Source organism: Calidris pugnax, unplaced genomic scaffold, assembly GCF_001431845.1.
Source record: "Calidris pugnax isolate Ruff unplaced genomic scaffold, ASM143184v1 scaffold57, whole genome shotgun sequence".
Taxonomy (NCBI): Eukaryota; Metazoa; Chordata; class Aves; order Charadriiformes; family Scolopacidae; genus Calidris; species Calidris pugnax.
Genome location: NW_015090813.1, coordinates 2,277,385 through 2,291,697, shown reverse-complemented (window position 1 = coordinate 2,291,697; position 14,313 = coordinate 2,277,385). Strand labels below are relative to the sequence as shown.

The 14,313-nt window shown below is 43.9% G+C and overlaps 1 protein-coding gene across 1 annotated transcript in view; it reads right to left on the bottom strand.

The window, feature by feature from the left end:
• The window catches only part of AIG1 (androgen-induced 1), a 109,989-nt gene that overhangs the window by 12,157 nt on the left and 83,519 nt on the right, over nucleotides 1-14,313 (bottom strand). The window contains exon 3 of the mRNA XM_014939550.1: nucleotides 2,957-3,072. Coding sequence (XP_014795036.1) covers nucleotides 2,957-3,072 — 116 coding nt within the window. The remainder of the gene's footprint in view (nucleotides 1-2,956; nucleotides 3,073-14,313) is intronic.

Below are 14,313 nucleotides of genomic sequence, written 5' to 3'. Positions count from 1 at the left end.
GGCTCAAAAGCAGAGGGAACAAGAAAACCATTTTAAATAAACGTATTTGTCTCAGTTTATTTTAGGGACATATTAGGCTCTGATACTAGTTACCATGAGGTCATTCTTATTACAAGGAGCAACACATTTCTGGCTCTTTTCTGTTCCTTGACAACCAACTCCATACACCCATTGGCAGTATTTTCTGGTAGTACTGGCAAGCTCTTGGGTTTTCTTAGCACTGTCTAGATTTAACAATTCAACACAAACTGTGACCTTTTCAAGCCATACTAAATAAAGCCAATCGGCCTTTCCCGTCTTATCCCATGGCCTTGATCCTGAAAGTCCATGTATGGTCTGCGACAGGCAACGCAAGTCTGTGAATGCTCTTCTGGGCACGGTTCCTTAAGAGCAAAAGAGAGCTCCCCCTTGCAGAGAGCACATGAGCTAAGTGTGCCTACTCAAATGCTCCCCAACAAAAAGAAAGAAAGAAAAATAGAAAAAGGTTTTACTCTTCAAGAAAGGCTGTTTCTCAGATAACACGTCTCTGAATAATGCTCAGGGGATATCAAGTTATTTGGCTGTGTTCTTCCAGCTTCAGTGATTCTATTCATTTTTTCCTCATTTATCTCATTTATCAAATATACCTAATAAAAAGCTGGCTACTCCACCGTCTCTTCCATACGTGAAGGATTCAGTCACATATGAAATAAAACAGGACCTATCCTCTACTTGGAGTTGAAAAAAACATTAGTGGAATCAAACCTAAAGAATATCCTCCTATATGATCCTTCCCAGTACAAAGTGCGACATGACACATGTATCAAGTAGCGTGGTAAGAAGGTCTCAGCTGAGGTGGGAAGAGAGTTCAAAATTCAGGGGGAAAAGATTGAGAACATCTGATCAGCAACTGTCCCTACTTTATACTGAAAGAGTTGCAGTGAAAACACTTCTGCTGAGAGGAAAAATGACATAGGGAGAAGGACAAATTCTCAAGTGGCAGATCCCTAACTTACAGGTAAAAAAACATAAACCAAGAACTAAGTTCCATCAGGGGAATCATGGACAACCAGAGGTACAGAGGAAGGAAGTTCCACCAGGCAGTATGTCACTGGGTCATTTGCAGTTCTAGTCACATTTTAATGCACCTTCTAAGCTTGAAGGGCCTAAAGGGTACACCAACAAGGGCAGAAAATCTGAATTAAGTAATTCCAAACCCTCTACGTGATTAAGGCCTCTACTTCAACGTGGTCACTCAGCAGAAGGAAGACAGCAGACCTCTCCTGTGAAAGGCAGGCACGCTCTGAGTGAGAGGGATGAAAAAACCTCCACTTTTCATACTTTCTGGTAGATTTTCCCAAGCTGTGAATGTCAGATACATTGTATTGGTATCATTCAGACAAGATTTGGTCAACCAAATCTTGGAGAGAGGCTTCAATAACACTTGCAGGATGAATACATGCAGAACTTGCAGATGACGGCACAGTGTAGCCTGTGTCTGCCTCCAGTCTTCCCCAAAGACCTTCTTTCATAAAATTAGAAGGAAAAACAGGCTGTAAGTGCAGAATTTAGGAGAATGACCTTTAGGCTGAATAAGCAATTGTCTCATACCACCTTTAGAGAAATCACAACTTGGAAGAAGGTGAGTCTAAGACACCTCTAGTTTTATTTCACACTCAAAACTGGTTTGTTTCAATTTTCTATGCCTATTGGATAGCAGGTGTCTACTCAGATGAATTTGAGAAAACAGGAGTTGCCATAGGAGGTCAGATCACAGGTCCAGCAACTCTGCCAACCTGTCTCCAGGCACCCTTCAGAGGAAGGTTGAGAAATACCACAGTTATGTATTATTATATACAGGTTAAAAAAAAATTAAATAAATCCTTTCTCCTGAAGGCATCATTACATGCCTTTTTGCATGAGGCAGTACTTATCTTACAATTACAAATATTGTAATTTTTTAAGAAGGATATGTATGTTTATAAAAGCAAAAGGCAGAATGTGACTGCTGTCCTGGGACACAACATCCCACTTCAGTTGGATTATGAGCATTTTATGATCATTCTGTGCAAGGATGTGTATGAATAACAGCGTCTCTCTCACCAGATCAAAAGGGGCAAGTTGCAAAGTACTGTCTTGAGCCCATGTTCCTCCCCCATTAGTTTTGTCTCACTTGACTGGTGGAAAAAGCAGCATTATCCACAATTTTGGAAAATACCCTCTTAGCCGAGGGAAGGGTATTGTGAGGTGAGAAGAAAGAAGATGAGAAGTAAACAGGGGGTCGTGAAATGTTTGCAGAAAGGATAAAGGATACATGGTATCAAAGGAGCATTGTAAATAAAACAAAAGCTTAGTGGAAATAAAATGCTACAGTGACCAAAGTAAACAAACTCTGTCGTGTCAGTCAGTTGCTTGAATAGAAACTGCCCAAAGACTTAATTTAATGCTGTGTAAGAAAGGTTACTTCTGTTTTAGTTTAATTTTTCACAAACATTTGCATTTTTGAAAACAAACTTTAGAGTGTTTGGATTACTGGCTTATTCTGTAATCAATTTTACAGAAAGAAGTTATGAACTAGCAAAGAAAAAAGACAATGTTCTATCTTTTCTGTTGCCACTTAAATACTGATGCAGGGAATCATTTGCCTATTCTCAATTTTATTTGATAGAACAAAACCCCTAAGCAATAAAACGAAGGTCCAAGAAAAACATTTAGCTTGAAAAAGGTTGAAAAATGTACCCTTGGAAAGACCACTGCTTACATGGGATTGTTCAACAAATTCCTGTTGTGTGAGGTTTGGCATCTACTTTCTAAAAATATAAGCATCTGGGGAAACCAGACAAAGCCCAGGTCTTGGACCAAACGAGGCATGCAGCGTGAATCTGTTAGCGATTATATCCATAATGAAAAATGTGCCCAAATTTAGCAGTACAAAACCCCCAATACAATATGAAAACACAGCGTGTAGAGCCCTTACCATAAAATATAGCCAACAGCGAAGGTGCACACCGCAGCCAGTCCACAGCTCCTGCTGGGATACTGATGATGTGTTGTTCTCATCTCAATTAATACGAAGGGCAAAACTGTTGTATGCTGAAAAAAAATCCACAAAACAACAAAAAACCAGGTGATGCAAATGATTCTAACTGCATTTTCATGCAAGTTTTACAACAAGAAACTTAATAGCGAAAATCTGAAGATGATTTCTTGATGGTTAGAGAGACAAGGTAAAATGACTCCATAAAGTCTATCAATAACCCAGACAATATTGTCCCTATGACATCCAATGGTTCAAGAGAGCAGAGGAAAACTGAGTGAGCAGAATGTGCTGTTCCTTTTGTCCAGGGATCCAAAGCAGATACTCAGTGAACAAAAAGGGGATGTGGCACGAGGAGACACAGGCCCCAGTCCCAGTTTGGCCCTGCAGTTGATCTGTGATCTCTTATTTTAACCACTAAAGTCAGGAAGGAACGCATCTCATTTTCAGGGACTCTAGGCACAAACAAAGCCAAACGAATGGATATAAATGGAGGTATTTAATCCTTCTGAGAATTAGGTTTAAATGTATCGCAATCTGGGGACCTGAAAACAGGGGACCTGTTTTCAAATGATAGCCTCAATACCTCTGTTCCTCCATCTGTAAAACAGGAGCCATTATCTTCTTTGGAAAGGTGTTGTGAATCTTAATTTGTTCGTTGTTGTGCAAAATGGTTGTAGAATCCCAAATGAAACCTATGAAAGCCAAAGCTGTAAAAACCATTTTCAGCCACTTGTCTTTATTTAGCTGCGAAACTCCTTATTTTCTCATTTTTCCATACATATTCCATACCCTGCCCCTTCTGAGAAGGTCTGTTCATCCAATTAATGTCAGCAGCATGAAAAATTGCATCTAGCCTGCTCTCAACACTCCATGTCTAGATTTCAGAGCGCTGGCAGGCATGAAAATATATATAAGTAAAGCACAAACGTGCCAGGAAATAAACCCCATCATTTCTGAAAGCACAGCTCACCTGGGACCAGCAGTATTGGTGACTCCAGAAACATACCCTGCCTTGCCATTGTGGGACCAACTTATCGCTGGTGTATAATGGGAATTACTTTGGTTAGGGGCTTGGTGTGACTGGGAGCGTGAGCTCTCCTGCCCAGTTCACTGGGAGGTCTGCAAGGATTGCAAGGGCAGCCTAAGTTCCAAACCAAGTTCAATCCCTCCTCAAGCACTTGATGGCCAACTGGGAACATGGTTATGGCTTACGTTGGCCACGTTCTGCCATCAGATGCAAACATCTAGTTCTGGAGGGCTGGACTTTTAAGTTTGTAATAATTATGCTATCAATCCACACTGATTTTCACCAACATGAAGGTAGAACAGGCATGGAGTAGAAATATCCTCGCATGGATAAGAGATCCAAACAAGAGGAAACAAAGCAGGTTCTCAGCTTTAACAACTGCAGAGAAGGAAGAATTGCTTGAATGAGAAGTGATAAGAAAACAGAAATGCTCTGGCTCAGAGATGGAACATAATTTGAATCAGAGAACTGCTCTGATTTTCAAGGCACTAGTAATTAATGACCAGCATTTGGTGAATATCAGGTGGATAATAAAGCAGTTAGGGGAGCTTCCAATGTCTTCATCTTTTAACAACTTGTTCTGTCCCCATCCCTTTAAACAGTATAAATCAGCACCAAGTGAATGCAAAGATGTTTTACATGTGGTCTGCAACAGAGGTGTCCACTACTAGACGAGAGGTCTATAAACCACACATTAACAGGGAATGACAGCAAAGCAAGCCCTGGAGATCCACCTGTATGTCCTACATCTGTATGAATCAGGTCTTCAGATGGAGACTCTGAAGCAGGGTAGCTGGAGGCTGTGCAAGCATCTCCTGCCCTGCCTCCACAACCTCTTCAGAGAAAGAAACAGAGGACAACAAAGACTTTTAACTCCAAACCCCACCCTTAACATTCCTTGTAGGATGTATTCTTGTAATCCAGTCACTCAGTATTAACTCTCCACTACATGGATGGTGGTTACAGAGGTTGGGAGCGCTGTTTCTCAATTTAAATGTTTACTGCTTGACTCTCCACTACATGGATGGTGGTTACAGAGCTTGGAAGCACTGTTTCTCAATTTAAATGTTTACCCTTTAGATACTGCTTGTTGACGCGCTCTTCATTGATGATAACAACTCAACCGCTTGCCAATTAAAAAGTAGTTAAAATAATTTCAGCAATCAACCCTTAATCTAGAGTTCTCTTCACCTTTCCCTCCTCCCACTTCCTGTGGTTATATAATAAAATAGGTTATTATTTTCTTAAATTCTCCCTTCTACTCTTTTCTAAAGGGAAGGGGCTGGGGGGGGGAAGGATAATGTGTTGTATCTCTGAAGAGTTTATGTAAAAAATCTTGTAAAATCTACAGTGCAATTAACAACATCAGGAGAAAATCACAGACGTGTATCTTTAATCTTTGTTACAGCAAACGTCGATGCTACCTGCAAACATGGCAGTTTTACAAATCTGGAGTATGACCTTTGGTTTATAGTGTTCTAGTGAAAATGCCACTCTAAAAAGCTGTTTCAGATGCTTTACCCAAACTACAACCAAGATAAAAATTCCCTTTCCAACATTTCAGCCCCTCCAAAAACCTTAATTTAAAAAACATTTGATTTTGCAGGCAGGGATACCTTCTGTCAAACAGTGCCAATTAAAACTCTGGTGCTATAAATACCAGATTTGAACCAGATTGACACCTGGACTGAAGCCTAGTGAAGGTGAGCAGGGATCAAATGTGCTTGGAGTGGGATCCATCAGGGCTGAGAAAGCTGCAGGAGGCCAGAAATTTCATACCCTCTAACATTTTTGCCACCTGATTTCTGAATAAACTTGGGCCAATGGGAATCTGAGACTTAAAGAGAAAATGACATTGATGCTTCCTTGACCTGTTTGATAACAATCACACCATGCCGATCAAAGATGCCTGACTGGAATCTCTGGGATTGATCCCTTTTATTTACTGGGAGGCTGGAGGAACAGCACACTTCTCACCTTGCTTGTCAAAGTATCTCCAGGGGTTTACTTAAGAGAAGACTAAGGAATGAAGAAGTTCAAATATCAAGGAGGTTTAAGTGATGAGGACGATCAGCTGCTGTAACAGCTTTCCAGTAGATATTTCGCACTATTTAAAGTCTTTAAGAAAAGTGTAAATTTAGAGTATAACAACTAGTACGGTATTATAACAGGTCCAGCAGAGGGGCCATGAAGATGCTCAGAGGTCTGGAGCACCTCTCTTATGAAGACAGGCTGAGAGAATTGGGGTTCTTCAGCCTGGAGAAGAGAAGGCTCTGGGGAGACCTTATAGTCCCCTTCAATACAGGATTTCAAAGCAGGATTGCCAAGAGCACATCACTCAGGGCTGCATCCAGGTGGGTCTGGAAGATCTCCAGAGAAGGAGACTCCACAGCCTCCCTGGGCAGCCTGTTCCAGGGCTCTGTCACCCTCACCATAAAGAAGATTTTCCTCATATTTGAATGGAACTTCCCATGTTCCAGCTTGTGCCCGTTGCCCCTCATCCTGTCACTGGGAACCACTGAAAAGAGTCCAGCTCCATCCTCCTTCAACTCACCCTTTAGATATTTGTAAGCATTAATAAGGTCTCCCCTCGGCCTTCTCTTCTCCAGGCTAAAGAGTCCCAGCTCTCTCAATCTTTTCTCATCAGGGAGATGCTCTAATCCCTTCATCATCTTTGTTGCCCTGCGCTGGACTCTCTCCAGTAGTTCCCTGTGTGTGCGGAGCTTGGGTGGAATTTGCAGGAAGGTTATAATATGGAGAATTTGATCCAGAAAACACTCTGGAGACTGATTCCAAAGGAGCAATCTCTGAGTGATGCTGAATTCGCACACAGTTCAAAAAAAACCACCCTGAGAGCTGCAGGTGGATTAATCCCTAGGACCACTGCCACTGCTTTCTGAACTAAACTCTACTCAACTCTTTAATAAAAAGATATTATTAAAATATGTGCCACCCCCCACATGGTATATATGTGCCTAATGGCATTTGAGACTGGAAAATCACATTACAAATAGGAAGCACATCTGTAGCGTTAGCTTGACAAGTTGAGCTTTGAAGGAAGACTCTGCTTCCCCATTTTAGGTGTGTGCTGCAACAGGTAATTGGAAAAAAAGATTTTATGCAAATTAGGTACATTAAGTATGAGTTCTGCAAGTCTTTAGGCAAATTAAGTGCTCATTCTTGAAAGCCTGATTATATTTTTTATCTTCCAACCAGTTAAGTGCTGCTTTTTTTAACGCTGTTTTCATCAATACCTTGCTTGGCCTTTTCTCCTCCCTTAACTGTGTTTTAAAGGGAATGTTAAAACACTTTTTGGTGCTAAATTGACAGCTTTGTGTATTGGTATCTTCTGTCCACAGCACAAACATGGCAGTGCTACCTTCCCCAGTCACCCAGCCCCGATCTGCAGAGACTCTGCAGAACTACCTTTACGAGAAGGAGCTCAGTCTAAAAAATCATCTGCTTTCTCAGGTGCCCAGGCACGAGGCAGAGGTTCTGCAGGGAGGGTGAAACTGTTTGGGGATCACATAAATTGGGATTCTAATTCACTTCAACCAAAAGAACACTGCGCCTTGTTACTCAATTTTATCAGACTAGAAACTACAGGGTAGTATAGGACATTTTAGTTCAATGGAAATACCATGGACCTCTATTGAGAGGGCTTCAGAATGACATTCGGTCCATGCTCTTCAGAGCCAGTGAAAGCCCAGTGACAGGAAAAGAGATCTTGCAGCTTTGATGTCACCAACATTTTAACCGACGGACCAAGAGCCTCTTGGAAGGGTTGGTGCTCCCTGAACAAGGAGGCTGCAGATGGGTCTTCACCCACAGAGCTCGTGCAGGAGGGCTGCATCTGCCACTCAAAGCTGTGTCCCTGTTGAAGCTGCTCCAACATAGAATCATAGAATCACTGAGGTTGGAAGAGACCCTTGGGATCATCAAGTCCAACCATCTACCCTACTCTACAAAGTCCTCCCCTACACCATATCCCTCAGTACCGCATCTAAACGGCCCTTAAACACATCCAGGGATGGTGACTCAACCACCTCCCTGGGCAGCCTATTCCAGTGTCTGACCACTCTTTCTGTGAAAAATTCCTTCCTAATGTTCAATCTAAACCTACCCTGTTGGAGCTTGAAGCCGTTCCCTCTCGTTCTATTGTTAATTACCTGTGAGAAGAGACCAGCCCCAACCTCTCTACAGTGTCTGCAGGGGAACTTGCAGACATCTGGAGGGGAACCTGCCCCCCAGCACACTGCCACCATGCCCGAGGCTTGGACTGGTACAGATTTGATGGAGGCCCCCTTCTTTGCACACTGCTGCGCCCGCCGGCTGCCTCTGCTTTCTGTCTTTCTAAATTCCTCTATAAAATGTAGTTTCCATCAGTAGGATGTCAGCCTTAGCCTTTTTTCCTGAGCTCACAAGCAGCTTATGTGTTGTTAAACAGCTGCTGCATGTCAGAACGAGAGGAGCAACCCCCCTGCACCTCCTTCTTACCTCTCAGGTGTTTGTGGAGCACCTTGAGATTCAAGGTTTTACAGGAACGACCAGCAAAATGACGTGTGCCCATTCCTCCTAATTTAAAATCCCTACTGGTGTATTCACCTTGGAAACCAACAGTAACAGGCTTAAAAATCCCTACAGTTGTAATCAGCCCCATTTGCAGAATAATAGCAGTAATAAAGCTGCATGTTCCGCCTGCTCCTAGCAGAGTAAGGTGGAGAACCAGACCAGAAACTAGTAAAACAAGGGGGCACGATTATGATTTACTCGTTGAGAAACTTCGGAGAAAGGAACAGCTGGCAAGAGAGTATTTATGTGTCATCTGAAGGATGATACCTTCCACCAAGGCAGCCTAATCCATAAAGAGAGCAGCAGGATATCAGAGCTGGGTGCATAATAAATTGGAATCCTTGAGTGAGCCCGAGCCCTTCTGAGACTGAAAGCGCTGGTAGCACTTTTCCTCTTACAAATGAGAAATTATGACTATTAACTGAGACACGCTGATGCACAGGATGCACTCCAAGGCAGCCACAGACGGCTCGTTAATTGTTATTGTAGGCTGGAGGGAGGGAGAAGTACTGTATGATCTAAACAAAGACCAATACCCTATAACGCCACAAAACACACAGGAGCCAGAGAGAACTGTTCTCAATCAATGTAAGAGTGTAGCGTTCTTTGAAAAGAAAATTAACACTTCCTCTTTAAGGATAGTGCCTCTTTTCACTGAATTTCACTGAATTTTAGAGTTGGAAGGGACCATAGAGATCATCTAGTCCAACTCCCCTGCTGAAGCAGGATTGCCTAGAGCTAGAGCATGTTACTCAGGACGGCATCCAGGTGGGTCTTGAAAATCTCCAAGGAAGGGGACTCCACACCCTCCCTGGGCAGCCTGTTCCAGGGCTCCGTCACCCTCACCGTGAAGAAGTTTCTCCTCATATTTGAGTGGAACCCTTTATGTTCCAACTTGTGCCCGTTGCCCCTCGTCCTCTCCCTGGGAACCACTGAAAAGAGTCTGGCTCCCTCCTCCCTCAGCCCGCCCTTGGGCTACTTGTAGGCATTAATAAGGTCTCCCCTCAGCCTTCTCTTCTCCAGACTAAAGAGTCCCAGCTCTTTCAGCCTCTCCTCATAAGGGAGATGCTCCAGTCCTTGAATCATCTTTGTTGCCCTTCGCTGGACTCTTTCCAGTAGTTCCCTGTCCCTCTTGAACTGGGGAGCCCAGAACTGGACGCAGTAGATAAATCTGTAGATTTTTTTTTTCTGTAGATAAATACAGTGGACCTGGCATATCTGACTTAACAGCAATTGTATCATTTTTTCCGTGCATACCTGATGTTGATGGATTTGTTCTTCTTGTTTCTGACACATGCATCACATACTATATATTGAAATAGTCTGACCCCTGTAGCTGTACTAGTGTCAGGAAGGTTATATATAGGTGATTATAGAATTTCCACAGCACTTCAGAACCTCCAAAGTGTTACTAAACATATCCCACCGCCCTGACCGTATCAGCAGCCCTGATCCGTGGGGGCAGGATATCCAAGGAGGGCAAGATGGAGATGGCATGGCTCACTCGAGGTCACGTAGGGTAGCTATGGAGGAATGGAGAACTGCATTGTATTGCTCAGTTCCGTTCCTGGATGTCAGCCTAAGATGAGCAAGCACGTATAGAGAAGTAACAAAAATTTGGTACGAAAGCCAATCTATTCATTCAAGTTTATAGCTCTGAGACATCTTGGCCCCTTCAGCATCTCTCAGTTGTTACCTTGACTGACCCTTTGTCCTGGTTCCTCTCTGCTTTTGGAGGCTTCTTCAATTGCTTCCCTCTGAGCAATCTGTTTCTCTCCCACCTCAGCTCCTGCTGCGATGCGAGTTGTTTCCTTGCTGCTGCCATCCCACCAGCCCAAGTGATCCCTCCGTGCCCTCCTGGCCCTGATTCAGCAGTTCCCTGGATCCTCATTTCTGCCATGGCCTCTTTCAGTGGTGACTGAAAGACCCTTCACATCCATCAGTACCTTGTGCAGGCACATGTAATGACCTAACTTGACACAGCAAAATCTTGGTCGCTTGGACTTGGAACAACATGATGGCAAGGATGATCAAAACCAGTGCCAGATGGCCAAATGGAGCAGCATTGCTATATGTTTAATTTTAACTTTTTATAATTCAGTACAACAACTTTTAATGCATGTCATGTATCCAGGTATCATTGCACACAAGCAAAGTGCAACGTCACAAATTTGTCACCTCTCTCCTTTTGCTGGGGTACACAGCACTCGAGGTGAGGCCTCACCAGTGCTGAGTACAGGGGGACAATCACCTCTCGGGCCCTACTCACCACGCTGTTCCTGATACAGGATGATGCATCCTCATTTCTGCCCTGGCCTCTTCCAGTGGTGACTGAAAGACCCTTCACATCCATCAGTACCTTGTGCAGGCACATGTAATGACCTAACTTGACAGGGGGCCCAAAACTGGACACAGCACTCGAGGTGAGGCCTCACCAGTGCTGAGTACAGGGGGACAATCACCTCTCGGGCCCTACTCACCACGCTGTTCCTGATACAGGATGATGCATCCTCATTTCTGCCCTGGCCTCTTCCAGTGGTGACTGAAAGACCCTTCACATCCATCAGTACCTTGTGCAGGCACATGTAATGACCTAACTTGACACAGCAAAATCTTGGTCGCTTGGACTTGAAGCAACACGATGGCAAGGATGATCAAAACCAGTGCCACATGGCCAAATGGAGCAGCATTGCTCTATGTTTAATTTTAACTTTGTATAATTCAGTATAACAACTTTTAACGCATGTCATATGTCCAGGTATCATTGCACACAAGCAAAGTGCAACGTCACGTATGTCACCTCTCTCCTTCTGCTGGGATCCCTTAGCTGGGCTTTCTGGTCCTTCTGTGCCGTGGCCAAACTCCCGCTCAGCTCCCGACAGCGTGCACTGCATTACTGTTAGGAGACTTTTAAAATACAGGAGAATCAACAAAGCCCAGGTTCTGTGCGTTCAGCCACAGCAGAACAAACCCTGAGAACCCTAATTTACTTTCAACCTCAAGTCCTTATTTTTCCCACCAAATAATCAGAAAAAAACATACCACTAACAATTGGAATATATACACACATACATCCCATCCAAGGATCACCCATCAATCACACTGTTGTGTAAAGTGATTTTTCTCTGTATTTTGTTCAGCTTATTTGCCTCTTACCAGTTAAACCACTTGCCCTAGAACTTCTTAAACTGCCATTGGCAAAAAGGTTTACTCAGGCAAAGAAATATGTTCCTGTCTCTTACAATTATCCTTAAAATCCATGTTTATACACACACGCACACTTACATGTATCACTGAGATTTAATTTGCATGAATGAATGTTGAGTGTTTATTGCAGGTCATGCTGCGAAAGTGCTAGTAAAATCATGGAGCCTCGTGCATTCCCAGCACAAATGTCACTCAAGAAAGCTTGCAGATGTATTTTAGCAATGGCTTAAAACAATTTTACTCACAGCAAATAGTATCCTCTCCTTAAAAAGCCAACTCCTTCCATACGATGAGTCCAGTTGCACAGGACTCAAAAGGAGAAACTCATTTGTGTCAGTACATATTCTACATCTCTTTAACTGACTTGAAAAGTTTATCTGTACATAAAATGTGCCATGTTAAATTCTAACATCTGGCAATCTCCCAGGGCTAGCACTAAGGCTTTCACAGAAGGATATTTCTGGCTTCACGAAAGCCAAAGTATCCTCTTTCTGACCTGAAGACATTGGACTTTGAATCTGTCACTGGTCCAGGACTGAACAGTGCTTGTCCTGGGCTTTGGGCCAGTGCAATTTGGGGAAAGAAATTCCACATTTGGGAAAATCAAGAAACCATTATTTGGCAGTTTCTTTTTCAAATGGTGGCTCTTTGATGCTACTTGGAAATTTAAAATCTTGGAAGCGGTTTCTGAGGAGGTAGATTTATTGGGTGTTGTGCAGGTGAGGTAGCCAAAGGTCAAATTTTGGTTCATCACATGGTGACTGCAACTATCTGCAACTTGGTTCAGACAATTTATCTCACAGACATTGCCATTATCATTATTTAATCATTTCGTTGTATTGTACACACAAACCCCTTTGATAAATAACTCTAGGAGGACGTAACCTCCTAAGCCTTTTTGCTCTCGTATTGCAGAAAGCAATAACGACTAACGCAAGCGTGGTCTCGTTACTGCACCCAGTGATCTGTCCGTAAGCAGTTTTGCATGATGTGCATTGCCTGGTGTCTTCTAAATAGAATCACAGAATCATAGAATGGTTTGGGTTGGAAGGGACTTTAAAGATCATTGAGTTCCAATCCCCCTGCCCTGGGCAGGGACACCTCCCACCAGACCAGGTTGCTCCAAGCCCCATCCAGCCTGGCCTTGAACCCCTCCAGGGATGGGGCAGCCACAGCTGCTTTGGGCAACCTGTTCCAGTGTCTCACCACCCTCACAGGAAATAATTTCTTCCTAATCTCTAATCTAAATCTCCCCTCTTCCAGTTTAAAACCATTCCCCCTCATCCTATCGCTACACTGCCTGAAAAAGAGTCCTTTCCCACCTCTCCTGTAGGCACCAGCTCGTACCCCACTGTGAGGCAGAGGTGCACGATGGAAGAGCTTCTCAAGCAGTGGTGTACGTGCCCCTGGTCATGCAGGAACACCAGCTCCCTGTCCCTCCAGCCTGTGGAAGGGCTCAGGGCCAAGCTCTGCAGTGGCAGCCGGACGCTGGCAGCTACCGCCGAGTGACCTGATGACCGGTGATAAGCCATGGCCGGGCACCAAGGCAGCTCTCAGCTCTGCACTTGGCTTTGCTGACAGCAGCCCTGCAGGAAAAAAAACCAGCCCTGCTGGTCCTGCACTCCCTGCTGAGGATGCAGAAGCCAGGCCAAGGTATGGTCCGGAGGAACTACAGGATCAGTACGACCAGAAGCGATGGTGGTGGGTGAGTAAAGGACTGGTGTGTGCTGGGGTGCAGGGAGGAGAGGGTACCTGGTGGTTGTGCTGGGAAGACAGGAGGCACAGGTTGGGGGGTTCTGCATTTACTGGGGTCAGATGGGGCAGCAGGTGTGTTCAGAAAACTTGTTGAGGGGGAAAATGAGCCTGTTGCAGGAAGGCAGGGGAAGAAGGACGGAGGTGCAGCCCTGCTTGTGGGGCTCCTGGAGCTGCTCCTCCTCTGCGAAGGCAGAACGCAAGCAAAGAAGCCTGGGGACACATCCCAAACTAAGGTCTTCTGTCACCAAAACACACTGACGTTCCCTACTTGTTCTACCCACTATATGACACACTTTATTTAGGAGAATCATTCCTCTTCAAATGCGATTAGTTCTAAATACTATTGTTCATGGTAAAACAATTGTTATTTTGATTGATAGTAAAAGCCTCCACAGGATAGTAGAGGCAGCAATGTCGGACACAAAGACATTACAAAATCTATAACCTGACCCTTTAAAACCCGACTTGAACCATCAGATTTGACTTATGAGAGTAGTTACAATAGTGCTTCATGCAAAAAGCATTAGGTTAATGCTGGATCAGGCAAAGTTGCCAAACACACCCTGGCATAATTAATCAAGAATATTTCAAAAACAGATCGCCTCCAAGAGGTTATTGATTTCCTGTCACGACACGTTTTCCTTATGAGGTGCTGCTACAACGCCATGGATCTGAGATGTGCTGGCGTGTGTTTTTCGGTGACTAAGCCCTGATCTATCTTCCTGGATCCCTG